Here is a 27,831-nt window from a genome sequence, read left to right as displayed (position 1 = left end):
CAAATACCTAATATATAGCTGCAAAGAGAATAATCTGTTCTGTGTGATAAGTACAAACAGGAAACCTTCGGGACTAATATGAACAAAAGGTATTTCAAATTAGCTATTAGGAGAATCTTGAGAGTATAGAACTTGCTGGACCTTATGAGGAGAGACTGAGGGAGCTGGGGCTCTTTAGCCTGGAGAAGACAGGGGGTAACCTCATTAATGTGCATAAATATGTAAAGGGTGAGTGCCAAGGGGAGGGAGTCAGGCTCTTCTTGGTGATGCCCAGTGACAGGACAAAGGGCAATGGGTGAAAGCTGAGACACATAAGTTTCAAGGAAACATAAGGAAGATTTTTTTCACTGTGAGGGTAACAAGACACTGGAACAGGCTGCCCAGGAGGGTTGTGGAGTCTCCCTCTCTGGAGATATTCAAAACCTGCCTGGATGCATTCCTGTGTGATCTGGTATAGGTGACCCTGCTCTGGCAGGAGGGCTGGACTAGATGACTTTTTGAGGTCCCTTCCAGCCCCTAACATCGTGATTCAGAGGGTTCTCTTCCTGCCCCTCCTACCCCATTTTAAGAGAAAACTCTGGTTTCAGAAATTCTGCAAATTACAGTCAATTCTTTTCCATGCTTAGCTAGACAGCCTGTGGAGTTCCCACCTAATCAACATTCAGCGCTCTTCAACTAGTTCTAATTGCATAGCGTATGGACATAAAATGCAATTGCAACTTACATTTCAACACGCCCCTTTTGGTCAAAAGAGACTAGCTCAGTTCTCTGAAATCCCATTTAAATCTGTGAACCACAAAATGACAGTAAAGGAAATCTAACTGAACACAAATTGATGTTACTCAAGGCTAAAACAACATGGTGTTGCAGGATCACTTCAGAGAGTAAGCAATTCTGTTACATAGCAAGTGTTTCTGCTTAACAGCCCTGCTTTGAAAAATACTTCGTAAGACAGGCTACAGTAAAGCCAGCAATTCCCCAGCAATGCTGATTTAAGTTGATAGAAGTATCTGGAGATGTAGTTTAAGTGTGTAAGGCTACATGGCCAAACTCTGGGAACCAAGAAACTTCCCAGAAATAAGCCTTAGTGTTTGTCAGATTTTAAAATGTAATGACCTTTGCTATTTTTAGATCTATCCCCTTTCCACCTCCTCCTGAACAGCTTACTTTTAACAGGTGGACAAAGCTACATGTGTTCTACAGGAGTATCCTGGAAGCACTGTACAGATTTTTGTAGTACTCAAGCACATGGGGCCCTGAAACGCCTCTCCTATGAGGATAGGCTGAGGGAGCTGGTGGTGTTCAACCTGGAGAAGAAAGGATTCTGGGGAACTCTAAAAGCAGCCTTCCAGTACTTGAAGGGGGCCTACAAGAACGCTGGAAACCAAGTGCCTACGAAGACCTGTAGTGATGGGAGTAAGGGTAATGGTTTTAGAGAAGACTAGATTTAGGTTGGATGTTAGGAGGAATTACTTTACCATGAAGGTAGTGGAACACTGGAAAAAGCTACCCAGAGAGGTGGTTGAGGTCCCATCCTTCAAGGTCAAGTTCAGCAGAACTCTGGGCAAACTGATCTAATGGAGGATGTCCCTGCTCACTGCTGGGGGGTCAGACTACATGCCCTCTGGAGGTCCTTTCCAAACCATGCTAAAACATTTTTGGTTCTGAGAGTTTCAAGAGTCTCTTAAAAATTTGAGTCTGAATATAGCCTATTAATTTCAAGAGAACTTCCTGTGTTCAGAAGTTAGTAATGAAACTGAGAGGAAAATGAAAGTCCAATCCAACAGAGATTACAGGATCTCAGTGATTCTGGGAACTGACTGGCCAAGTGCTACAAAAGAAAACACAGCTTCTCGCTCTGCTCCCTCAGTTGGAACACCAATTTGCGTATATTTTCTACATCCAGTTGTCATTTTCTATGAATTTAATCAAAGCTTGATTATTCTGGGACTTTCGAATCCTTTGATATATCAATTAAGTATGCTTGCATTCCACTATCAATGGGAAGGAGAAAAGGAGAAAGTAGACAAAAATCAGCAGAAAGTCCCAAATCCTCAGAAACAGAATAGATGAAAAAGACCTATTTCTTCAGCAGAGGCAAGATCTGTCATTGGCAAAAGAAGGGCAGCAAGAGCTAGCTGTGCTGTATTAGATTGTAGCAAAATGCAAGTAGTTCAAGAAAAAAATGGCCAACTCAGCCATACATGCAAAGTAGGAAAGAAAATACTCTTAATAGGTATCACAGCAGTTTTACCAGACTCCTGTAACTCCATCTATTCCCAAAATATGTAGAAGATCTGCAGAGGTTCCCTTCTGCCTCCTATCATTCTGTGATTCCATGACATTTACTAGACCATTCTTCAAAAACACTAATCTGAACTTGGGAGTAGAACTACCTCTGTTACAGCAGCAGTTACAAGGAACTGGGAACACATCTATTACTAGAGCTGCCACGTATGGACTACCTCAAATGCTACCAATCTGAAAGTGAAGGAACTATCTCTGCACAGCCAAGAATATAGAAGCCATTAAGTGTAAACATACTCCATTACAAGAATGAAAGTAAAAACCATTCACTGCCTCAACTACACATAAGGTGAAGAGCAGTTCAATCTCTTATGTGTAATTTCTCTACCAGTCCTTGGTTAAGAACTGCACTTACATGTAAATGATTAAGTGAAATGAAGGAACAGCAACTGAAGATTCATTTGGCTATTAAGTAAACTATAAATGACACAGACTAAGCAGTTAAAAAAAAAAACAAGCAGGAAACTCAAATACAAATCACTGTATTTAAGTAAATTTTGAAGTACTTCTATTACTAGAGATATGCCTGATAAAAAGATCTCTCCATTTCTCGGAGGATTTAACTAGGTAGAGTATATTACATTTCAAAATAACTTCAAGATCTGAGCTGCGAAAGAAAATCAGTAGGGGAAAAAAAGGGGTAACCCATTGGACAACATAGATGGAAATAGCTCCAAATTTCATGTCTCTTGAGGGCAAAAAAAATTTCATTCATCCCCCATTTTTTTTGCAAGTTAAAAACCCTTTAATACTAGTTTTGACCTTTTACCCTAAACATCTTGAAATAGCAGAAGGTGCAAAGCTCAGAACACACTGTTTGATATTAAATCTTCAGTCATGTTGCCCTTTCATTACTGGTAACCACACAGCAAATATGACAGCTCTATTTCTGTAACTGCATTACTCACAACTTAAAAATGAGTAAGGAAATTTCCTGCCAGTTTTGTGGGTAGGGATGGTGGTTTTTTTGAGAGTTGTTTTGGCTTTTTCTTTTCTCTTCCAACAAAGATGCTGAACTTGAGAACAAACTTACATTTCTCTTCAGGGTTTGTCTCTGATCTAGGCTACCCAGCTGGAACATGACAAGGCAAGTAAGCTACATATTGATATTTTTCAAAGACAATCTTCTGGAGGAAGAAGCTAGCAGTAAGGAAGGTGTGGAGGGATGGAAGAAAGTAATTTTATGGTTAGTCTTATTAAATAGCATTCATTGGACTTGGAATGCTATTTTCTACAGGTTGGCCTAGTTACTGTTGAAATAGACAGCTGTGCTCAATAAATTAAATTTGTCTCCAGTAAAAAAAAAAAAAAAAAGAAACAAAAACCAAAACACAAACCCAAAAGCACACAAAGCAAAAAAATGAAGGTGTCTCTGAAGATCAGTCAAGCTACAGGAACAGATGTAAAAACTGAAGAAAGGACACTAAAAACTAAAGCTCTGAAAATACAATCCCTGTTTTGGAACCCATTCCAGACAGGAACATACATGAAGGCTTGAACTGACAAACAGGATAAAAATTCCTTACTTAACCTTACCCAGAACTAAATGCAGTTCTGGAAAGCGGTCAGAAAAACAGTTCACTCCACATTTAGAAAACACATACCCTGTATTATTTCCAAAGCAATTCAAGTGCTTGGAAAAAAAACAAGAGTCTTCTTAAGATTCTTTCACCTGGCAGTATTTTTTTCTGCTTTCTAGTTTTTTTCACTCTATGTAATCCTTACTACTAGAAACAAATTAGAAACATATAGCATTTTTTTAACCCTCAGCCTTCTTGTAGGTTAAATCCAAGAGATGAGAATAACAAAAATGTATAATTTTCTTCAAAGTGCACAAGTATGAGATGCTAACTCCAAAGCAGAAGACAAATGTAACTGCAAAGATGTATTTTCATATCAAAGTTATTTTAAAAAGAATCCATCATGAAAGTTGAAGAAAGCCTGGACATGGATGGGTAGAAGTAGGTAATCTTGGAAGTTCCTTGATAGATTACATTTAACACTTGAATTGTTATATAGTGACAGCGTTTCATAAACTAAATATGTGCAGTTATATTAAAGAGTTTAAGCTATTAATTCTATACACACATTTATTCACACACTTTCTACAATGCTTAAAACACTCTCATAACGTTTTTCTTCTTCCACCAAGTGATATCCACAGGCACTCTTCAAAACTGACTAATCTTGGCAAGAAGAGGACCTTCATTAAAGAAAAAGAAAGTTATTCTCCTTTAGGCTGACAATCAGAATTTCCATTTTAAAGGCCCTCTTCATTTGAAAGTCCCAATATCAAGTTACAGCAGCTACAAAGATGATGCTGATGAAGCATGTTTACACTTCCTTTCTCTGCAATGCTTTTGAAAATGCTCTGAGGGTAATTAATTTGTTCAAAAGCAAAGGTGATAAATGTTATCTGACAACAGGATCGTTGTACAGAAACACGAAGTTACCTTTCAGTTCATATTTAGTTTAGGAGGAAGTTTCCATTATTTCAGTCTATCCAAAGTTAGTTTTAAGTTCACTGAAGGAAGGAAACAGTCTGAAGCAAGCACTCAAAAAATATGCAAGATATATGCAGTATGCTTAAGCTACAGGAAAAAAAAAGTAAAATGAAACTTCGAATTGGTTAAATGTAACTACCTTGGTTCAAGAGATTTACATCAAGGTAAATTAAATTTACTCTTAGAAGGCTCTGTAGAAAAGATGAGATGACAACTTGCGCGTCTCACATTGAAATCAGCAGTAACATTGATTTGGCTTAGAAAGAACTTCATTCTTAGTTGTTTCAATTGTCTATACTTATTGGAGGGGAAAAGCAAGTACATTTCTATGGTTCTTTAAAACAGAAATACATTTGAAATACACTACCTTCCACTTATAATGTCACATACCTTGAAAAACAAAACAAGTGTTTGCTACCAAAAAAACAACAGTATTTTTGAAAAAACCCATTAATGTACGGAAAAAAATCCCATTTAATTTTCAATAGTGATTACATCACCTACAGCTTACTGTGCTTTTGTTAATGCCATGCGACAATCTTAGAAAATAAACCACAGTTTTCGTACATTAATGTAATATCTGTTAAAAACCACTGATCTCAACTTATCTATTGTTAGTTTACAAATAAAAATGTAGATAATTGTAAATTAGGGTAAGCAAAGCATGCAAATCTATAGATTCTATATCTGAATTCCTAGATTAGCATTAAAACCAATCACCGCAACAAATACCTCAACAGTATGCCTTGTGTGCAGAAAGGAAGCGATACTGAACATTCAATGCCACAACTGTAAGGTTTTCGGAGAAGCACCTGTGGCAGTTTCAGCAGTTTCTATATGGAATGCTCCCCCTTTCTAGGATTACTTGAAAAAATCAAGTCAATTCGAATTACGTAGCTGTAAAACATTGACATGTGTAGTTTTTACAGTTTCAGAATCTTCTCTTTGATTCAAACGGGCAATGGTGCATAAACAGGAAACTTATATCATAAGGGATCACATATTTGCAGGCAACATTAAAAGTTACATTAACATACATATAGTGCTGTAGCACATTATCCAATATGTAAGCCATTATCATGTGACCACCTTAACAACAAGATACTAAGCTTTTTATGCCTTTAAAGCATTACTACTTTCATCCTGAAACCGATTTGTCAGTTCTTCACTGAAATTTATATAGACTGGATTAAAATTACCGGTCAACTCATGGCTTCAATTACTTTAAAATTTAGTAGGCTGTATCTCCAAAGAATTAGTAACTATTCCTACATAAAAAATAGCAGATACAAGGATTAAAACAAAACAAGAGAGAAAAAAAAAAAATTTAAAACCAGAACACTAAAATGCCCACAGTGAGAGAAAAAAGCGTTTCCTATACAAACAGCAGTATACTACTAGTCTAGAATTTCTAGAGCAAGATGATTTTAAAACACTAAACGTTAAGTGTTTTAACCCTTTGGTGTCCAAATACAAAAGTTGGGAAATAGTTTAGAACTTTCTTTTTTCCAGAGACCAAGAGAAAAATATTCTTAACTAGAACCAGACATCTGTCACTGCTGGGGAGAGATTAAAATACATGACACACTGGGCAATCTACAGAAGCACAAGTTGGTGCCAAGTTTTTATTTCACAACAGAAAGATATGGCAGCTGAAATTTTAGACTTTCAAAAACAGTGGTAAATTTTTCTAAGAACATAAGCCATAATCAGTAAAAATTCATTATAATAGAAAGCTCTTCTTCATGAAGCTACTTTTTTCAAATAAAAATCAAGATTCACTGTGAATCATGAGCTCCTAGATACTTCAACTCACAACCGAGCAAATGCTGACAGAAGAATGAATTTGCCAACCATAGCAGGCAACTTCAGAATAACTACAAACATCACTGTCAGACACTGATTTATTGCTGTATCTGTATTCCAATTTATATGCTTTATTAAAGACATCAAACAGTGGACTTCAGTTTTCAGAATCTCTTGTGTAAATGACTCACTCAGTAAACTTCTGCTTGAACAATAAAGCCCTGTCTTTGCCTGTTATCATCAATCAGCATTATTTAAAAAGTCATATCCGATTATGCAAAATTATTCCTAAACACAACTCACAAAAAAGTATGAAAGACTACAGTAACTCTTTAAACAACAATCTGATTGCAATACAGCATAAAAGACCTTCCCTATTACAACGAGCATTTCCTCAATCACCACCAAAAACCACATCCCGTATTTTAGTACTGCAGCCGCTTTCAGTCCAAAGACAGTTGTAAGGGTTACTTCACTAGGCAACTTTACAGGAATGAGAACTATCATCGCTATCATGTTTCAAGGAAGATCAGGAAATGCAGATAAAGTTGCTTACAATGAGGAAAGCACTATGACAGACTAGTAAGGAAAGGTTAAATGCAAACTCTGATTTGAAAAGATATAACAGCCCTCCAATGCAGATTCTGTAGCCAATTGTTTTCCCTCAATATACCAAATGAAACCCATTAGTAGCCTAGAATTTAAAAAAAGCTAAGAAAGCTTCTATTAAATGTGCCAAACGTGGAAGACAGTTTGAGATCTTTAGCATGAAAAAGATGTGCAGTAAGAGCATGCCAATAAACTTATAGAAAAGATAAATTAATTTTGAAGCATTTTTGTGCCACAAGTTGTGGGGGAACAAGAACAAAAGGACTAAAGGTATGAGATGGATTTATTATTTTACCACAATAGGCATGGAGTGGGACACTATCAGACTACAGAAAAAATTATTTCTTGTGACAAGAGTAACTTGATGCTCCTGCTTAAGCAGACAAAAGATCTTCTGGATTAAGAAACTGCTGAAGTGCATAAAGCCATTTTTAAATGAGCTTCAGAGAAGACTTTCTTTAAATTGTATTTTCCTCCATTTAAAAGAAAAAAAAAAATATCTGCCACATACAAACAACACCAAGCAAAACACAGAGAAAGAAACAGAAGCTGAAACAGAAGAGCACTGTTTTCCTAAGTTAAAGCTGCCAAAACTTTTCTAGAGCTTATCAGCTACATTTTGTTGCATGGGGATGTAATCTGTGACACATAACACACCAGAAAACCTGTCTGATCAATGTGGACATGTTATGAGCCATGCTATAGCTTCTTAATTTTTTTGTCCATGTTCAAAGGTTCTAGTTGAACAATGACCCACTTTTCAGTAAAGACACAAACTGGAACAGCAAAGAAATCCCAAATCAACACAGCAAAAGCTAGAGCAAATGAACTGAAATGAAGAATTCTTTCATCGCATACCCAGTCAAAAAGTATGGGCAGATCAAGCAGATCAAGAAGAAACTTCTTTTACAGTGAGGGTGACAGAGTACTGGAACAGGCCATCAAGACAGGTTGTGGAGTCTCCTCTGGAGACTTTCAAAGCCCACCTGGATGCATTCCTTTATGAACTACCCTAGGTGATCCTGCTTGGCAGGGGAGTTGGACGATCTCTGGAGCCCCCTTCCAACCTCTAAGGTTCTGTGATCCTGAACACTATCAATATCAGGACTAAGCATCAGAACTAATCATTATATTGTATTTGGGAATACAGTGCGCACTTGTTCCTTCCACTATATTTAACTTTTGCCCTGGGGTTGTTTAGCCTGCAGGAGAGGAGGCTCAGGGGGGACCTCACTGCTGTCTACAACTACCTGAAGGGAGGTTGTAGCCAGGTGAGGGTTGGTCTCTTCTCCCAGGCAACCAGCAATAGAACAAGGGGACACAGTCTCAAGTTGTGCCGGGGGAAGTATAGGCTGGATGTTACGAAGGAGTCCTTCACAGAGAGTTATTTGCCATTGGAATGGGCTGCCCAGGGAGGTGGTGGAGTCACCATCCCTGGAGGTGTTCAAGAAAAGACTGGATGAGGCACTTAGTGCCATGGTCTAGTTGGTTGGATAGGGCTGGGTGCTAGGTTGGACTGGATGATCTTGGAGGTCTCTTCCAACCTGGTTGATTCTATGATTGGTTCTGATCTAGCCACACCCAGGTTTCTGTTGCCAGTAACAGCTTATTTTACAGAAAAAAATAGCCTGTCTGAAGGGGAGGTGCACAATGAACATTAGCATAGTATTGTATGTGAAGGCAGACCACTCCCAACACAGAACTCCTTACATTCCTGTCAGAAATCTAAGCTATCCTCATTTAAAAATTTGGTAACACTTCAGTGTTCTTTATCCAGTTCTGTTGGACTGAAGCAGAGTAACAGTGCTGGTAAATCAGAGGCTCATCGCTGATGAACAAGCTCCCCTACTGAGCTGAACCCCCATACCCTGTCAACTTTGTTCCAGAAGGGTCACAAAATATCGAGAATTTATTTGTGAGAAGTACAACCACTTAACGCTCTTCTCTATTTCTGAGCAGACATCAGCAACTATTGTTGTTATTCCATCCCCACTAAGAATAAGCCACACTCAAACTGAACAGGAACTCAGTGGTAAGAGTTTGCCTCATGTTCCTGTAGCTATTCTAATAGCCCCAACTGAAAACTATCTCTTTTCATCCTGGTTTACTGTAAGACTGAGCCTCCCTCTTCCACTTTTTGATTTATCAGTTATCCATCATTCATGTTCTGCTTCAGTATTTCCAATCCTTTCCTTGAGACTAAATCTGGGTTACCACCTTAGTTCATAATCACAAGCGTAAAATCAAACATGGAAGAAATTGGTAAGCTTTACTTATAATTATTCTGTAGGAGAATTACAAGTTTCACCACTGAAGTAAACAGACCACTTAGACATTCCCTTTTTGAAAAGATTTATGTAATGAAGAATGAGTCCCAACATCAGTATCCTCCATGCTGCATAATAGTTACTACAATACTGCACTGACAGCCCATAAGATGCCTGTAATTATAAAACAGAAGAATAGTGCAGTATACTTGAGGAAAGCTGTCTACCTAGTAATGCAGTAACAGGAGTTTAACTGCTACCTGGAGAGCAGACAATCAGGTTTTGCTAGAATACGAATGTATGAAGTGGTCTAAGTTTGGAAAGTACCAGATTATAGAAGTATTAATAATACATTAATTAATGGGCAAGAACCACTCTCTTGAAAAAGCATCAAATCCCTACTCCTAAACAAACAAGAAAAAAAAAAAACCTAGGAGAGAACCTGAAGCATGACTCTCAGGATGAGGTTACTGACTTCAAGAAACTAGGATGTTGATTCATCCACAGTGAATCAGTACAGCTTCTGCAGTAAAAAGGTGACGTAGTAGTGGCAGCTGTTGAGTATGTTAACACCCGAAATGGACTGCAGTTAAATACTGTACAGTAGCTGTGGCAGAAAAGCAAGGAAATTTTGAGAATCTAGCAATATCTACTATTACTTCTTTAAAAATCAGTAAGAAATCCAGGAATGAAGGGAAAAGACCTCTGAACTCTCAGGCTCTTCCTTCAATATAAGAGGCAATGCACATTTTCTTTCCCTAATGAAAAGAAAATGAGGGCTTGTAACACCAAGGAATAGCTGATTTTTGAGTTATCATGAAATCTACACATTATTAAAGAGAGAGAAGAGTAAAAGTGACTGAATTTCAAAAAGTCAAGACATCTCAAAAATATTGTAGGAGTGACCACAATAATATGTGAAATGGACTTAATCTCAAAAATATATTGCAAGAATTTCATAAAGGGCCAATCTAGTGGCAATAAAAAACACTGGACAAGATTCCGTTATGGAAGATGGAAGTTGTGAAGATGATGCTTTGTTTTTAAAAACAGTATGACAAATTAAATTTAAAGGAATCGTTCAAATTAAGCCACTGTCAAACAAGAATAAAGTTTTTAGCAAAAGCTGAATACCAAATCCAGGACATTTCTGGCATTATAGAAATGGAAGCAAAGGAGTGAATTTACACATTCAAATGAATGCAAGACAGCTTTAACGAGAAAGTGGCTGAAGTGTCTGCCTCAACTACATCAACAATGTGATATGAATCTGTCATATGGCAGAAACAGATGTACTAGTATATTTATACCAGACCATCAGCTATACTCCTCAAGCCTGGAGATCAGAGTATAAGAAACCAGAAAGGAAAGTATTCTGGTCTTGTAACATCCTATCAGAGTATGCAAACTAATTTTTCCAAAAAATAAGTTTTCTGGCAGGGAAGTTGAGAGCTTTCTATGCTACTATCCAAACATCTTGATAACAAAGCCCTGAAGCAAGCAAGTACTGTCATTCAGCTGGATGGGTGCATACCAAGCAGCATCCTGCCCCACAAGTTTATCATGGGACAACAGATTGTTTCAAACTTCTCTCAAGTCAAGATCAGTCACTAAGGAACAAGCAGCTGTTCGAGTGACAGTAGCAGAAGCATTTTTGCTCAGAAATAAGCAGACATAATACACAACTGCATGAAAATGGACATGGAACAGAGGAGAATTCAAATCTGTGAACTGAACAACTGCATCTCTTTTTTTTTTTTAAACTTTGACAGTGTTCATAGCTGAATTTTCATATATATATATGCTGTAATGCAATCTTTGTAACTACATTAATCATGTGTAATTAAATGTGAAAAAGTAAAATAAAACATGGCACCAAGAAGGCTTTTCCTCCATTAAGAGCTGTGGACACTTGTTTGTCACCATGATAAATAATACACAATTAACCATACATAAATTGCATAATTACGCTTTTTAGTGAAAACCCAGCAGTTATTATGGATACTTTAAAAGGCACTATCCACATTAAAAAGTCAGTTACACAGCAAACCTTTTCACTCATATGAGGACATTGTGACCACCTGCTTCCCCCTCTTCAAGGGTCCATGAATACCATAGTTAGTGGAGCAACCATTTTTATGGCTGTAGGACATACTGTGCACAGAATATGCTTCAGCTAAAATGAGAAGGTAAATACCACAAAAAAAATCAAAATATTTTCACTAGGGTACAAGTATTATTTTAAAATATTATTAAAAATTTACACAGGAATAGAGACCCAAATTCTCTCTCATCAATTAGGAAAACATTGCAACAATTTAACAAAATTTAGAGATTGCAACATAATGTATTTCTATGTAAAAGCAACACACTACCAAGCCTGAAATGAAGTAAGCTAATACAATTCAAATAAGGCACTTTGATTCAAACTAAAAATCTTCCTTCCACCCTTACTGGACTATTATAAATATTCTTTGGCTTCCAATATAACCAAAGAGGTGAATAAAGTAGAAATAAGGTAAACACTGATATCAAAGACTGCACTAATCCAAGCTACTTCATTTTAACAGTAGTATTTCAGTAATCACTCTAATTGAAAAGACATTTCTTCTAGTATTACACTACTGATTACTAGTGTAATAGTGAGAACTTAATAACCCTGTTCTATGTTCTATAAAAAGCAGGGAAGCTGCAGTATTTGATGTATACTGTAGATATCAGGAATAAGCAGCATATTTGAAGATGTGAAGTCACAAAGGATATTCTCTGCATCTTCACGTAACTAGATTTTGATACATTAACTGTATGAAGAAAGAGAAAAAGTTGGATTAGAAGATCAAATCCCCATTAAAAAAGGCCATATCCACCATCAGTACAGATCAGCACTTCTAGATAGTGCTTAGTTCTGTATTTAATAAAATTCTTGCCTTGGTCCTATATATATTCCAATTCCCAAAAAATATATACAAACTAGGTGTTGAGTGCATGGCCACAATCCCTGTCCTTAGTATCTAAGGGAAGCCATAAAATAAAGGAGCATCTACACTTACATGATGCCACAGAAATCAGGAAGTGAACATAATCATTATAGATATGGGGCTAGTTTCCAAACTCAGACAACCCAAAATCAATCAATATCAACATTGTACACATGGATTTTGCCTAAGTTAACATACTGGGCCAAGAAAACTAGATTCTGTGGAAAAAGTTGCTCAGTCACTAGCTAGCTTGCTCACGTGCCAGGGACAAGTCTTAGTTCTCTAAATGACTAAACATGGGCTGCTCCACCAGCCTGTTGCATTTGTATCTCTGATCTGATATTTAATTACCTATACAACTTGTGACAAGTCTATCCTACTAAAACACAGATGGAATTCAGAGTTAGGAAACTGAGAATTTATATTATCTCCTGTTCACTAAAACTGCTATAAACCTACGCTACTTCTGCTGCAGAGAATTTTGGTCAAAGGCAGATATTACTTTCACAAGTCATACAGAAGTGTTTTGCCTATGGCTTGCAAATATCATGCTAAAAAGGCAAAACTTAAGTTCTGCAAGTTAAAAGTTACAGCCTTAATCTTCAGCCTGTTTCTCAGCTACGTATTTTTTGAAGTCCTATGGGTGTCACACATCCTTACAGCAGATTCTTAACTCACTCCACATTGTTTATGCAGTTCCACAACTTCTCTTTTGGTTTGATGCTATGTAAAAAAATCACAAAATTACATACTAATTGATGATGATAATTAAGGTTTGCTCAATTCCACTGTAAATTTAAATCCAAGTTTATCTTAAGATATCTGAATATAAATGCAAAATTGGAATTTATAAATTTAAGACTGATTTTACAAACGGACCAAGACACCTGCCTAACTTATTTCTGTGTCATTTGACTACGAAGCAATCTCTTCATATAAAGCAATTTGTTCATCACTATCAACTTAAAAGGTACTCTACTTCCTGAATATTCTATGGTATTATTGGAAGAGTTAAATTTTATGGACAAATAGATTTGTCAGGGCAGCATTACAAAAACAGTAAGATGGAAACCAAAGGGTAAAACAAGAAGTTAACTATATGATTCTTATTTCACTTATGAGTTTCATATTGCAGGTTAAAATACAGTAACTAGTTACCATTTAAGATAAGGCTATTTTGCATTATAACAAATTGCTAAAGAATTTACAGTATTATAAGCCATAGAGCTTATACTCAACATTTCTAGGTGAAAACTGCATCCATTTTGTCCATGCTGTAAGTTGCAAAAGTTTGTGAGACTTTCTGAATGTTTTTGCAGTACATAAACCTTTAAAGAAAAAAGTTAACAGGGCAAATACACAATATACTAACAAACAACATTAAACTGTGAAGAGTGTGTAAGGTGCCATTTTGCACGTTTTTGCACTGTTTTCTCTATTTGTTCACCAGTGTGAGGTGCAGATTTGTTGTTAAAATAACTACAGATTATAAGCGTAAAACTTGAGGTTATCAGATAGAATTGTAGCCATTATTTTAATGTATTGGATACAAATGCAGTATTAATATATAACACACTGGTATCACTTAAAATAAACTTTATTACTAGACATGTAAACATCTTGGGCTTCATTACAGTTGAACATGTCTAGCTGTCTTTTTATCAGGTGTCTGCTGTTTTGATTTCTCTTTCTGACATTAGTATATCTATGCTGACAGGTCTAAGTTAGTTAGCTTAACACAAAACAATCAACAACAACAAAAAAATAACCTCACTTACTCTATTTGCGCACCATGAGCCACAAGGGCACTTATGGAATCCATACTACCAGACCGTGCTGCTTTATGAATAGGAGTTTCACCAACATAATCCTGTAAAGACAAACTACATTTTGTCAAGCATAATCTTCATAAAAATGAGAATCTTATTCTACATTACACACTTCAATTAATAAAGCAGATATATAAAAGCAACACTTATTAGCTAGCAAATGCATCAGATACTTTAAGTTTGCAGTAGGCAGTCATGTACATTAGGTATTTGACAAGAAATCACACTAAAGGCATCTAACCCACAAGATAAACCTTACACAATAACCAGGCAATCAGCATAATCATGTTCAGCAAAAGTGGTTAAAACCTCCAGTAACAGATGATTCTAACACCTTTGTTTTCCAGCACCTCAGTCCAGTATTGGACTGGGCAAGACATCTTGGAATCAGAAGTAGCATGCCTGAGTTTGTGGGACTACACTGCTTTCAGATCTTGCTGACATGTGGTACTGTACCGCACCATAAATACTTGCCAGGTGAGAAGTATGTATGCCAAGTTTTGCTGTGAAATATGACCGGAGTTCACAGGATAGGCCATATCTCTCTTGACATATACACACTGGCTTATTCCTGTCTTTGTTTACATTCTATCATTGTTAACCAGCACAGCCAATCACTTAGGTTTTCACATTACATGCAAACATACTTGCAGTCGTCTACTGCTTTTCAGGCAACTCCTCTCTACAAACTATTTTCTCAGTTAACAAGTAGAACCTACAGCCATTTTACAAATGCAGCTGGCAAACTGAAGTTGAATTCCATACATCACAATCTATAGCCTGCTGCTCAAACTCATTACTTGTAATTAACCACCAGTATCAAGAAGCACAGAGAAGAATCTGTAATAACATATGTACTTGAAGAAGAAAGTACATGTTCAGTTACTGGATTTTTATGGGTCTTATCAGTCTTCAACTCTCAATGCATAGCAAGTTGGGGGATTTTTTTTTTTTCTTTCTTCCCTATTCTCTCTTTCCAAGTTTCTGACAGACATAATTTGTCAGCTCCACTAACACTACATGTGTTCTAACTGTATGAGCCTTTCTGTTTCCCCACTGCTTTTACTACGTGATCGGCAACAGCTATTCAAGTATTGTTACTGAGGCACCGGTTTTCAGACAGTGTTCACATCTAGGTCTACAGTAAAGGTTATGATTTAACCTCAATTAAAATGTAGTAAAGGTTACGATTTAACCTCAATTGAAATGTGAATATATTCAAAATATAATCGTATTACTGCCTTGGTAGAAGGCAGTGTTTGGAATTGTCTGCCAAGTGACCGTGAAATTAGAACGCATCTTTCAGACCATGTAAACATAACTTGAAGATTAATACTGGACTAGGCACTATACATTAAGTTTTCTACTTAACTATTTCAACATGGTAAAATATTTTTCTAGCAAGTTACACATCCACTGAGAGTAAACCAGTTTAGCAGTGCTTAAAGACAGTGAACCACCTGGCACCTCCAGAATGGAATAATAATGATACCATTCTGGCAAAATCTGCCTTCTTACAGACTAGGCAATATTGCTGAAGCTGACACATAGCTTGGAGATGGAAGAAAGATGGTAACTCCTTGGGGTCCCTTACTGACTAGAAAAGAGCCATGCAGCCTTTCTTCCAAAATGGCTGGCTGTAACTGATAAATATAAGGCTGCTTTCAAAGAGTTTATACAATCTCACCTATTTGTAAATTTTGTGGAAGCCACAGGAAGACAGAAGTATTTAACAGAGGATACAATTAATTTATTATTTATACAGGGAAATTCCCTTGACACTAATTTACCCGTGAAAGCTTTCTGCATAGTGCAACACTATCCTATTTGTGATTCACCATGTAGTTATTATTTTGTCCTCCCTACCTCCTCCCTGCCTTTGTTATGCAGGTAAAAATGCAGTAAAGAAATAATCTGCCTTATATTGAGCTTTAGTATTCACAGACCCAAAACTAATTAAAAGGATAATCACTCCATGTAAAGTTAAGTTTAGGCAAAGTTAACTCAACTAGCCATACAGATGGCCAAGAGGACAAAAGTCACTACTAGCTTCATAAACCTAACACTTTGGCCACAATAAGATCTAGAGAACAGAATGAGTGAGTACTGCTGTGCAAAAATGCTAGAAGGATGAAAACACTTTCACAAAAGCAACTCTCACTACTGTATTACAAGAATAAACTGAGTTTATAGCGGCTAAAAACCTTGTTATTAACAATTAAAAAGTTTACTATCTCTGAATATATGTGAGAACACCTTCTTTCAATCACTGGCCCAGAGAAGAGTTTGTATCTTCTACAAAGCTAAAGAATTGAGAAAAATCTTAAGTGAATGAGAGAATATAAAGATTAACATTTCAATAGCATTTGGTTTAAATAAACCACATAAGTTTTAATAATTGCTAATATCACCTTCTTTGGATGCTCTCCTATGGGACTAAACCTTTTTGTGTGACAAGAGTTTGTACATTAGTTGACTAGCTCTACAAAAAAAATGTCCGAGTTATGAGCTGGACTGAAAGGCAAAAAAAGTCTCCCACAGAGTCCACTCATTTTTTCAGAGGAAAATAAAGTACCATGTGCGTCTCAAAACAATTCTGTTCTGATTTAACAATTGGAATGGATGCCACCAAACAGAACAAGCAATCTAAGACATAAGCTTTCCCAAGAAGCTTCTAAGACCAAGTTGTTCAATCTGATTGTACAGTTTGCTAGTACATTTTCATGCGTAAGAAACCTCCCTGATATTTTCTAAGCCATGTAGAGTTCTTACATATACAGTTTGATACAATCCTTTTTATATTTCAGGAAGGGAACTATCACTAATTGTATTGGCCTTTCATATCTACAGCAGTACTTCTCAGGGTCTCACTTACTCTTCTGTTGATGTAGCGTAACACTGCACTAACAGAACAAACTCATCTCACAGACCAGAAGTCACATGGTAAACAAGTGAGCAGAAAGACCAGCTATTTTATTAATTTAGCATCAAGACAACACAAATTTTTTCACTTAGTTTTGTGGATTGTATTTTGTGTATAGTGTAGTAAGAGCCAAGAGGTTATCATAGGCACATTTTTTTTTTTTGCAACTCACTGACATCATTGAATGCCTTCCTCCTTTCCCTTGGAGAAGCATGACTACCCCTTTGCAAAGACAAGGCCAGTCTTCTGTAGCTTGTGGTCATGGCTAGATCACCTTTGACTTACATGTGATTTTACTCCCTAAGTATGTAGCTTCCTTCCTTATTCCCTTTTCTATATATGTGGCTAAGAGTCTTGATTTTTTGGCTAAAATTTATTTTCTCAATAAACCTCTCACAGCTGGATTAATTGATTTACATTCCTTCACTAAGCTGCTTAGCCTCAAGAGACATTTCCTCTTTTCCTCAAACTCTCTCATTCCCAAGATTCTTTTAGATGTGGTTATTTTTTCACTTCAGTCTAGAGATATTATTTACTCCCTTTTCCTCCTTCTTTTTTGGCATCAAAATTTCTGTTGGCTTTAGGATCTTCAAATTGAACTTCAAGCAAATTTCCCAATTTGTTTTCCAAGTTCTGAGTCTCTGGATATGATTCAGTTAATTTCATTGATACCTTTGTGTCATTTACAAAGAATGACTACTTACCTGAAAACACTAATTTTTAAAACAAGCCCCATGCACATTTACACTGAAAGCTTTCAGCTATGTGTACTGAGTTTGGTTGGGACAGTTATTTTTTTTCCACAATAGCTGGTATGGTGCTGTATTTTGGACTTGTACTGAGAACACTTGGTAACATGGGGTGTTGCAGCTGCAGTGGGCCAGGGGTACAAATGAAGCTAGGTGACAGCTGGGGCTACTAACCCAAAATGATTACAGGAATATCCGACACCATGTGACAACAAGCTTAACAAGAAAAGCTGGGGGTGGGGGGCTGCTACTGCTTAGGGACTGGCTGGCCATCAGTCAGCTAGTGGTGAGCAACTGGGGGATTTTCTGAGTGGGATGTAGGTTTTTAACTGTTTTTATTTGCCACCACTTGATTTGGTTCTGTTTCTTTGTTGTTGTTTTTTTTTTACCCATCAAATACTTTTTATGTCAGCCCAAGGGTTTTCTTAAATTTTTCCTTTCCAGTGATCTTCCTTAACCCACTGGGTACAGAACAAGCAAGCAGCTGTATGGTGCTAAGACAAAAACACTATTTTACCTGAAAAAAATAAGGTAACTATTATTTAAAACAACTGATTGAATTTCAAGTTATATCACCTGACCACGTTTACAATAGCTGCTTAAATCCAGCAGTTCACCCTTTCTGAAGGCAAGTAGAAGCTGGAGAATATATTTTTCCTCATTCTTTACTAAAAATGCTTTGAATTCAGGATGGTTTCCTCTGAATTTTGAGTACAGATAATTGATCAAGTATTTTATCCAGATTTAGTCCAAATTGTTAAAGTACAAAACTATAACATACTGAAGAAATAAGAATTCTTCTTTCCCACCAAGAATATCAGTGTTTACAGTTCTTGATAGCACGAACATCTAACACTCCTAAATCTATTTGCCATCACTGCCACAGATAGTAAGTGGCTGGATGAAAAGCAAATTAGCATAACCTGTAAGGACACAGCATTTCTTATCCCTCTTCCTTAAGACAGGCTACACAAGACTAGGTTTTTTTTGGCCAGAGGCAAGATACAATAGAAATATTTACTTAGCTGAGGAAAAGTATATTTAAATGATGTAACATGCTTTTTAACCAAAAAGCACTCATGGATTATCTGATGTTAACAACTTGGAATCAACCTATATTGTGACAATTACATATAAAAGAACACTCAGAGAAAGCAGCAGTATAATTGCTTTGAACTATTACAGTGAACTAGGCAGGTAGGCAGATGCAGGTCTTGAATCACATTATTAAAAATCTATTAGCAGGCACTACTCATTGTGGGGGGGTAAATAGTAGGACTTTCTCTGCAGGTCACTGTAGAGTAGGAACAGGCAGATCATTGCTTGGCACTTGATCTGTCTCCTGTTAATTTTTATAGTGATCCTGGGCAAGGAAGAACTGCCCACAGATCATAAAGAGAAAAATGGTTCTACCCAGCACATAGTTATTAGAGGACTGAGCATCACAGCACATAGTCACAGAACTTATCTAGGGGGCAAGGTGCAGTTGGGACAAGCAGCTGCCTGAGAAATATCCTGAGCAACTGTAACCAGCACTGAAATATGCATTTTCAACTTTTCCTAAACTTCAGGGCAGATGTGAGAAAGCGTGCATGCAAATTCTATGGCGTTCCAGAGGTTTACGTTAAAGACTGACAGACTCGAGTGGATTCCTTTTCAGAGGCTACTCTTTTTTTTTTTCCAGAGGTAATGGGGTAGCCTGTAGCAAATAACCAAGAGTCAGTTTGGAAGTTAAGTTTTACTAATTCTAGTATTAAGTAGGCTGAGAAAGATTTGGGAATAAAGAACGTGGTTTTGTATCCAGTGTCCATGGAACATTTGTCCTCACACAAACATTAGTCAGTGACTATGTCTGTTTGAAGTACAGCATGGGTCAGTGAGCTGGAAGGAATAAACAGTATTCATTAGGAAATAGTGCTCAGAAAGCTTAAAAGCATGGGTGGGAGCCCTGTAACTTCCAAGCACCTCCAAGTAAGGAACCAAGCCAATTTATTAAGGATTTCAAATCAAAGAAGAATAGTGGAATTTGACTGCAATTCAATAAACAGTTGGAAGGAAGCAGGGAGAGCAAAGCATGCACTATGCTTTTGCATAGCCACGTACAAAACATTCCAAGTATCTGTGGGATGAGTTTGCTGCTGTAGGTGCCAGCAACGTACACTAATTTTCAGAGCTCATGCATGTGAAGCCAGTGTGGCAAATCAGTTGCATCCTAACAAAGATCTTAAGAGACTTTTTTGCCTCTATTATTTTAATTAACAAGAGCTACTGTCCTGTTATCGAACTAAACCTCTAAACTAATACCTCTTTTGGCATGTTCAATCAGAATTTTGTGAGGGCAAAGAGGTTCTTACATTCAGGTGCAACCTGAGCCTACCATTAACACCACACAAGACTTCCACAGTGTTGACCTGGTATTATCCATAGTAGTGTCCTCTGTCTGTCAATACCTAAATCTGTATTTTGACATCTACAGGGTACTAGCATCACTGACTGAAAACTAGAACATTTCTTCCCATGGAGGACCACAGACCTATCATTTGGATTTGGTCTGATGACAGGCCATTGATTTATAATGACTCCTGAATCATTGGACTAGTCTTCGCAACTTCTTTAAGCTGGAATGAATTTCCTGCCTACTTTTAACTGCATAGTATACTGCCTTCAGCTTTCCTTCAGTCATCTGAATGTTGCTCTCTGCCCGTGGAGAGATCTCTCTGCACTCTTCTCTTCTTCTTTCATGGGCTAGCTGCTACTTTCTTCTTTGCTATAATCTCACTCACTAGAAGTTCCAGGACATGAAGCTTGCTCTTCATTTCAACCTCACTGGTCAGTTCTTCTTGTTATCCTCCTAGTTGGAAACTTTCATTCTTCTCATTCACTCACTTTCATTCATTCTTCTCTTCTCATTTAGCAGATATTTGTACATCTTTATTCTGTGCATGCCATGTTTCCTCTCTAATCCCCATTTCTTTATATTCTTACCTGGTCTCCAGATGCATCTATAGTTCTTGTATTTTCTCTTCTGAAGATTCTACCACTATGCAGCAATAACATTGCATAAGTTATGTTTGTCAGGTATCAAGGAGAAGATGCGATCTATAGCCTCTGCATCCAGTCACCTTCATTGTTTCTACAATTCTCCTGGTGTCTCACAGCTGTTCTCAATGCACCAGCCTTCTTTTCTGAAAACTCAACACAAACTTCCCCATTTCTTATTTTTGCATAGCTTAAAAAAAAAAAAGAACCAAACTCTAGAAATGCAAATGTTTAAATTCTTCAGCAGACTTAACTATTGCACTGAAAAGAGTCTGGCCATTAAATATTTTAAGAAAAGTATGACGCAAGATTTAACATACCAGACATTTTATTGAAAGTGTGCTATACTATAGCTTTGAGTGAATGCATATGCTGTACTATTAATTACTCTCAGCAATTTTCAGTACTGTTATAAAGGCACATATTACAGATGCCCAGCACACATAATAGATCAATTCAGTACTGCAAGCATTTTTGCCAAAACAACAGTAGTTTTAAGCACTTGATTATTCTGTTACTGTACCAGGGTACAACAGTCCTTTACAAGAATTTTGCTCTATAAATACTCTCACTGCTAAGAAATAAGTCATTATCCATATTAACTGTAGAAGTAATGGGAAGCATTTAAAAAGCATTTTTAAAAAATGCAATTATTTAAAAAAAGCAACCCTCGTTCATTCTTTGTTAGTGAAGTAGATGGTTCTGATCTACTTGCAGTAAGTTACTAGAAAAGCTTTGGAAATAATTTAAAAAAGGGTAACGGTATGAAAGCAGATGCATCTTAAAATACACCACAGCAGACCTAACTAGTTAGTGTGTGACCAGAAAGGCCTCATGGTTCTGTAGGTCACAGTGAATTTTTCAATTCTTAGCATATGAGTAATGTGTTCCTCACTAGGCCTTTTTTTCTCCTACAGAGGCATTACAATACCAGAGTGCTTGCTAATGCTGCCAACACCAGAGCAAACCATTTTGCTCAAAGTAGCAGTAGCAAGATGTCCAACTCCTAAAACAAATGTTCCCCAAGCCTTTAGTGGCCTAAAGGACATTTTTTAATCCTTTCTCTACTACAATGAAAAAGGTCTTCAACTTACGTTAAAAATAATGTTATCTGTATGTGAATGTAAGGATCATACGTGTAGTAAAAAGGGACCAACACTCTCCTTCCAAAAAACTAAATGCAGACATGAAATACATGTGAATCCATACCTGTTTGTTTATGTTGGCCCCCACTTGAATCAACCAATTCAGGCACTGTGGATGTCCTCCAAAAGCAGCAATGTGGGCTGGTGTTTGAGCAAAACGTGTTGTACTGGCATTTACAGAAGCTCCAGCTCTTACTAACTGCATTAGGCACTCCAGCTATAAAGACATAAAGGAGTAAATGGATAAAATGTTACACAGGTGTTAGGACAAATGGTATGTGCTAAAATAAATACATACCCCCCCATATATACCCTAGAAAAGCTAAGCTGACTAGTATCACAGTATCACAGTATCACCAAGGTTGGAAGAGACCTCACAGATCATCAAGTCCAACCCTTTACCACAGTGCCCAAGGCTAGACCATGGCACCAAGTGCCACATCCAACCTTGCCTTGAACTGCCCCAGGGACGACGACTCCACCACCCCCCCAGGCAGCCCATTCCAGTGCCCAATGACTCTCTCAGTGAAGAACTTTCTCCTCACCTCGAGCCGAAATTTCCCCTGGCGCAGCCTGAGGCTGTGTCCTTTTGTTCTGGAGCTGGCCACCTGAGAGAAGAGAGCAACCTCCCCCTGGCCACAACCACCCTTCAGGTAGTTGTAGACAGCAATAAGGTCACCCCTGAGCCTCCTCTTCTCCAGGCTAACCAATCCCAGCTCCCTCAGCCTCTCCTCGTAGGGCTGTGCTCGAGGCCTCTCCCCAGCCTCGTCGCCCTTCTCTGGACACGCTCAAGCATCTCAGTGTCCTTCCTAAACTGGGGGGCCCAGAACTGAACGCAGTACTCGAGGTGTGGTCTGACCAGTGCAGAGTACAGGGGCAGAATGACCTCCCTGCTCCTGCTGACCACACCATTCCTGTATAGTAAGACTATACAGAAGCCAAACAACAGAGAATATGAACATTAGAATTTTCCTCTTCTTTCTTGGGTCTTACCTGAAAAGTACCTTATTGAAACAGAAGAAAATAGGTATAAACATCTCAGATGCAATACAAGAGATATTTGGTCTGCTTTTGTTAAGGAGGAGAAGAAATAAAGTCTCTGACCTAACAAAGCTGCAAATATGATACTAAACAGACATTATTAGGTAACGTTTGTGAAAACAAGACCGTTGTTAGGAGATACATAAATTCTCAGGAAAGCATAGAGAAAAGTAAATCAGGAATGACCAAGGAAGATACTACATTTCTTTAATGTTTTTTTATGTAACAGAAGCAGACAACCAATGAAAACAGCTGAAGACCTGTTAAAAACAAATAGGCTGCATGGTCATGGCAATGTTAGAATAAGTAACTTTTCTCGAAAAAATAAGTTTTAAAATGCAGTATTTTGTCACATTCTATTATTTTATTTTCCAATCATAGTAACCAGAAGTGTCAGATATTCAATTACTATCTTTAAATGTTCATAACGTTACATTTGCTAGAAGCTAGAAAAACCACAGCCACAATGACCTCAACTTTCAAAAACAGAAACAAAAAAAAGCATCTCCCTTCCTGTCACAGAGTAACATTGCCTTTTTGTTTGATAGGAAAAGGAATGCATTATGCTGAAATAAACAATTTAGTCTAGGCTTTCATTTACTACGGTTAGAAAACAAACAGCACTGCACACATGCAACAGTAAAACAAAACTCCACCTCGCTCACTCGGGGCTCACATAAAACAAAAACGTTAAGGGTCAGTTTCTCATAGTTAGTGTTTGTTATCCACATGATGGCTTTGGAATAGTCTGTCTGTAAAAGACATTCAAAAGCATCAGAAAGCCAGCAGTTTGGTTTATATGTTCTCCTCTACTGCTGTGTGGCATTCTTTTTGGGTGTTGTAGATTTTTTTTTAAAACCTGTAAAGCCCTGATCTTGATGAATTACATACAAGAGGCAAAAGTACCAACCACTGTAGTGAACTATTTTGTATTAATTTTGCAAATACATTGTGAACTTCAGTTCCTTCCTCCCCCATATAGTTCAAGCAAACACATATGAACTCTATCCTTCAGGATATATAAAAGTACTTTTTTTTGACAGTAATGGACTTCACACTAGACATAAAAGTACCATTAACTCACTAATTACAGGAAGTCAATGCACAAAGGTGAAGGTACGTGAAATATTGCAATAGTAGTGATTCTACCTCCATGAACTCCAACATTACCTAATGCAAAATACCTTTTCAAAAGCAAAGAAGTGCTTTCACTGCCAAAAAGACTTACATTAAAAAAATATTGCAAGAAAACGTCGAATTCTAATGATGGACTACCCAAATACATTTTGTATTATATCATCTTAGATTTTTCCTTGGTGTTCACATACTAGCAACCCTAATACTGATGTAAATCCCTATAATTTTAACAATTGGTAATAAGCAATGTGATGGAAGAAAACAGCCACACCAAGAGATTCCTCTACTATAACTGGGAAACAAAATTGAACCAGTTAAAAAAACAAACATACACACCACTTTCAGATAAGCATTATAGCTTCAGAGAAGTGTAGTATCTCTTGCACAGAAATTGGGCTGAAACAATTTCTTTAACTAGACAGGCATTACAGCCCATCAATTCATCAGCTGAAAGAAGAAAAACATTGGAAATGTTTCACCAGCATCCTCTTGCACTGTTTGAATTGGTTTTGTAAGACAACTGCATGTCATTAGCAGTACTCCCCAGGGCTTGGTATTGGGGCCAGTTCTCTTTAATATAGTTATCAATGATCTGGATGAGGGGATTGAATGTTGCCTCTCAAAGTTTGCAGATGACACTAAATTGAGTGGGAGCTTTGATTGAGGGTAAAGTTCTGCAAAGGGACCTGGACAGGCTGGATCAATGGGCAGAGTAAAGGCCAAGTGTTGCACTTGGGTCACACAAACCACATGCAACACTACAAGATCAAGGTAGAGCAGCTGGAAAGCTGCCCAGCACTAAAGAACTTGGGCGTGCTGACTGACAGGCATCTGAACATGAGCCAGCAGCGTGCTCAGGTGGCCAAGAAGGACAAGAGCATCCTAGCCTGCCTCAGGAATAGTGTAGTCAGCAGGAACAGGGAAACAATTGTGCCCCTGTACTTGGCACTGATGAGGCTGCACCTCCAAACTGTGTTCAGTTTTAGGCCCCTCACTATAAGAGACACTGACATGCTGGTGTGTGTCCAGAGAATAGAGCAACAAAAGCTGATGAAAAGCCTGGAGAAAAAGTCCTATAGGAAGTGGCTGAGGCAACTGCAATTGTTTAGTCTGGAAAAAAGGAGGCTGAGGGGAGGCCCCACTGCTCTCTTAAACTCCCTGAACGGAGATCTTCATGAGGCTGGAGTCAGTCTCTTCTCCCATGTATCAAGTGATAGAATGAAAGGAAATGACCTGAAACTGCACCGGGGAGGTTTATATTGGATATCAGGAAATATTTCTGATGGTCAGACACTGGAATGGGTTGCCCAGGGAAGGGGAGTCACCATTATCTCTGGAGTTATTTAATAGTGTGAACATGGTACTTTGAGACATGGTTTGGTGACCACAGTGATGTTGGGTTGACAGTTGTATTTGACCATCTGGGAGGTCTTTTCCAACCAGAACACTTCTATAATTCTACCTCTACGATTTCATGTTTATATGTTGTTTATACTTGTGTGTACTTCCTCTTCCCACATTGTCTCTTACAGGATGTTTTATCTCATTAAAATATGAAGTATGTCTCTTTTGAATCATGACTGTTAGAAAAAACCTGCATTGTGGAAAAACAGATAAATTACATCCATGGATAGGAAAAGTCATATAACACTCAATACCTCATTTGATATTTATGCTGAAGCTCAGGACACACAAGTCTACTTCCATTAAATATTCTTTTAGAAAATTTCCATTGTAGTGCTATACTTAAAACAGAAGTCAAATTGATTTAATGAAGACAGACAGGCCACACAGGCCACTATACTGGCATAACTCCAAGAAACAGACAGGTATTTTTATCTATAATTCTTTTGCTCCAAACAAAACAGAATGTACTTACTATATTGCTTCCTACAATGCAAACAGTCAAACAGCAAAATCAAAAGTAGAAGAGAACAAGCAAATAGATGTGGTCAGAGAAAATAAAAACACATGTGTAAGCAGTTGAAAAACTGAAGTTGGTGGAAGATTAAGTGAATTAACAGACTTCAGTGTGTTTTTATGCAAGTCCTTAATTTTCTGCTTCTCTGGTAGCTCTTAGATTGTTAATTTTACATTCTGACCCATCTTCTCAGAAACCTACAGAATGTCAGGATAATTTAGGGTACTATATAATTAACTGTAATTGTAATACAGCAATTCTAATGGGAATTAATTTACATCTCAGGATAGGACTGCTTCTCTGCAGTCATGGAATGTCCTGTAAATTTGAAGTCCACCTCTGACACTCAACACAGCTATCTCTAGACAGAGGTCTACTACTATCTCTAGACAGAGGTCCATATGCTGTCACTGAAACCTGGTATTGCAACACTAAAACCATTACAACACCAGAAGTGCTAGTCTTAAGACTTCATTTTTCCTGATAGTACTGTTACATCAGTATTTCCCTCCAAACAAAAGCTCTTTCCTCTTTCACATATTGATTTCTGTGCCTTACGGTAGCACATATTGATTTCTGTACCTTATGGTAGCACATCTACAACTGCATACAAGAATGTAGTCCTGCATAGTTTTATTCTAAACTGATCCTGTACTGTCCTTTGATGCAAATAAGGTCTTTTTTCTACGTTGAAACTGTGCATTAGAAAAGGGGAAACGAGCATCTCTCTCGCTAAGTTCCCCAACCCCAGACTTTGCACGAGTCCACGTGTGCACACACAGGAACTGGTTTAGATTTTGCTCCTTACAACGGGTTGTTCCAGGAGGACTTTCTGTCAAGGAAGTCTATCAGTTTTGTCATTTTAACCTCCTAACCTCAAGCTGCATCTCGAACTAAGACATGCCTGGTGGACAACGCTGCTCAATATCAGGACAGCCATAAAGATCTGTCACCACCACTTTATTACTTTCAGGGAAAGAAAAATAAATGAATGGAAATTCCACAAAAATCTAAGGGAAAAAAAAAGTACTGAGAAGAGTCCTGCTCAGTAACTATTAACAAACATCTCAAAAATGAACATTTTAAAGGTCTGATGCTTTGAGAAATAGAAGGAACTTCTCCATTTGAGGTTTTGATGAGTTTATGGGGAAAAAAGCCACAAATAAGAATATAAGGCATGCATAAGAATGTCCATTAAGAGCAGGTATTGTTTCTCTGTTGGGAATTGCTTATTAACTGGTAAAAGTATAACTGTGCCACACAAAACACAAGCTAAGTTTGGAATCTAATTATGTTATTGTAACTTTTTCAAGCCTGCTGTGTAGCCTGGCTCAGAAAAAAAAGGAACATTACCTAGTAATACTATAAAAGATGCAGATAACTTTTGTAAGTTAAAACCACCTAGACCTTGTCACAAGGTTTCCAAGTACATACACACAACATTTATAAAACCTATTTTATAGCCCATGTCATCTTGGCAAGTCTCATTTCACTTGACAATTTTCTCTTCTTTTACATGAAGCAACAAAACCACACTTTTTTTTTTCTGATAGCCAAGCACAAACATGACAATTAC

General features: G+C 37.5%; 1 protein-coding gene across 2 annotated transcripts in view; it reads right to left on the bottom strand.

Annotated features, from left to right (window-relative positions):
- The window catches only part of ANKRD10 (ankyrin repeat domain 10), a 39,170-nt gene that overhangs the window by 9,377 nt on the left and 1,962 nt on the right, over nucleotides 1-27,831 (bottom strand). For both annotated transcript variants that reach the window (XM_064143740.1, XM_064143741.1), the window contains exons 2-3: nucleotides 22,221-22,373; nucleotides 14,250-14,341 (exon numbers count right to left, since the gene is read on the bottom strand). In XM_064143740.1, coding sequence (XP_063999810.1) covers nucleotides 14,250-14,341; nucleotides 22,221-22,373 — 245 coding nt within the window. The remainder of the gene's footprint in view (nucleotides 1-14,249; nucleotides 14,342-22,220; nucleotides 22,374-27,831) is intronic.

The sequence above is a fragment of the Pogoniulus pusillus genome, chromosome 5 (assembly GCF_015220805.1).
Source record: "Pogoniulus pusillus isolate bPogPus1 chromosome 5, bPogPus1.pri, whole genome shotgun sequence".
NCBI lineage: Eukaryota > Metazoa > Chordata > Aves > Piciformes > Lybiidae > Pogoniulus > Pogoniulus pusillus.
This window is presented reverse-complemented; position numbering and strand designations above follow the sequence as displayed.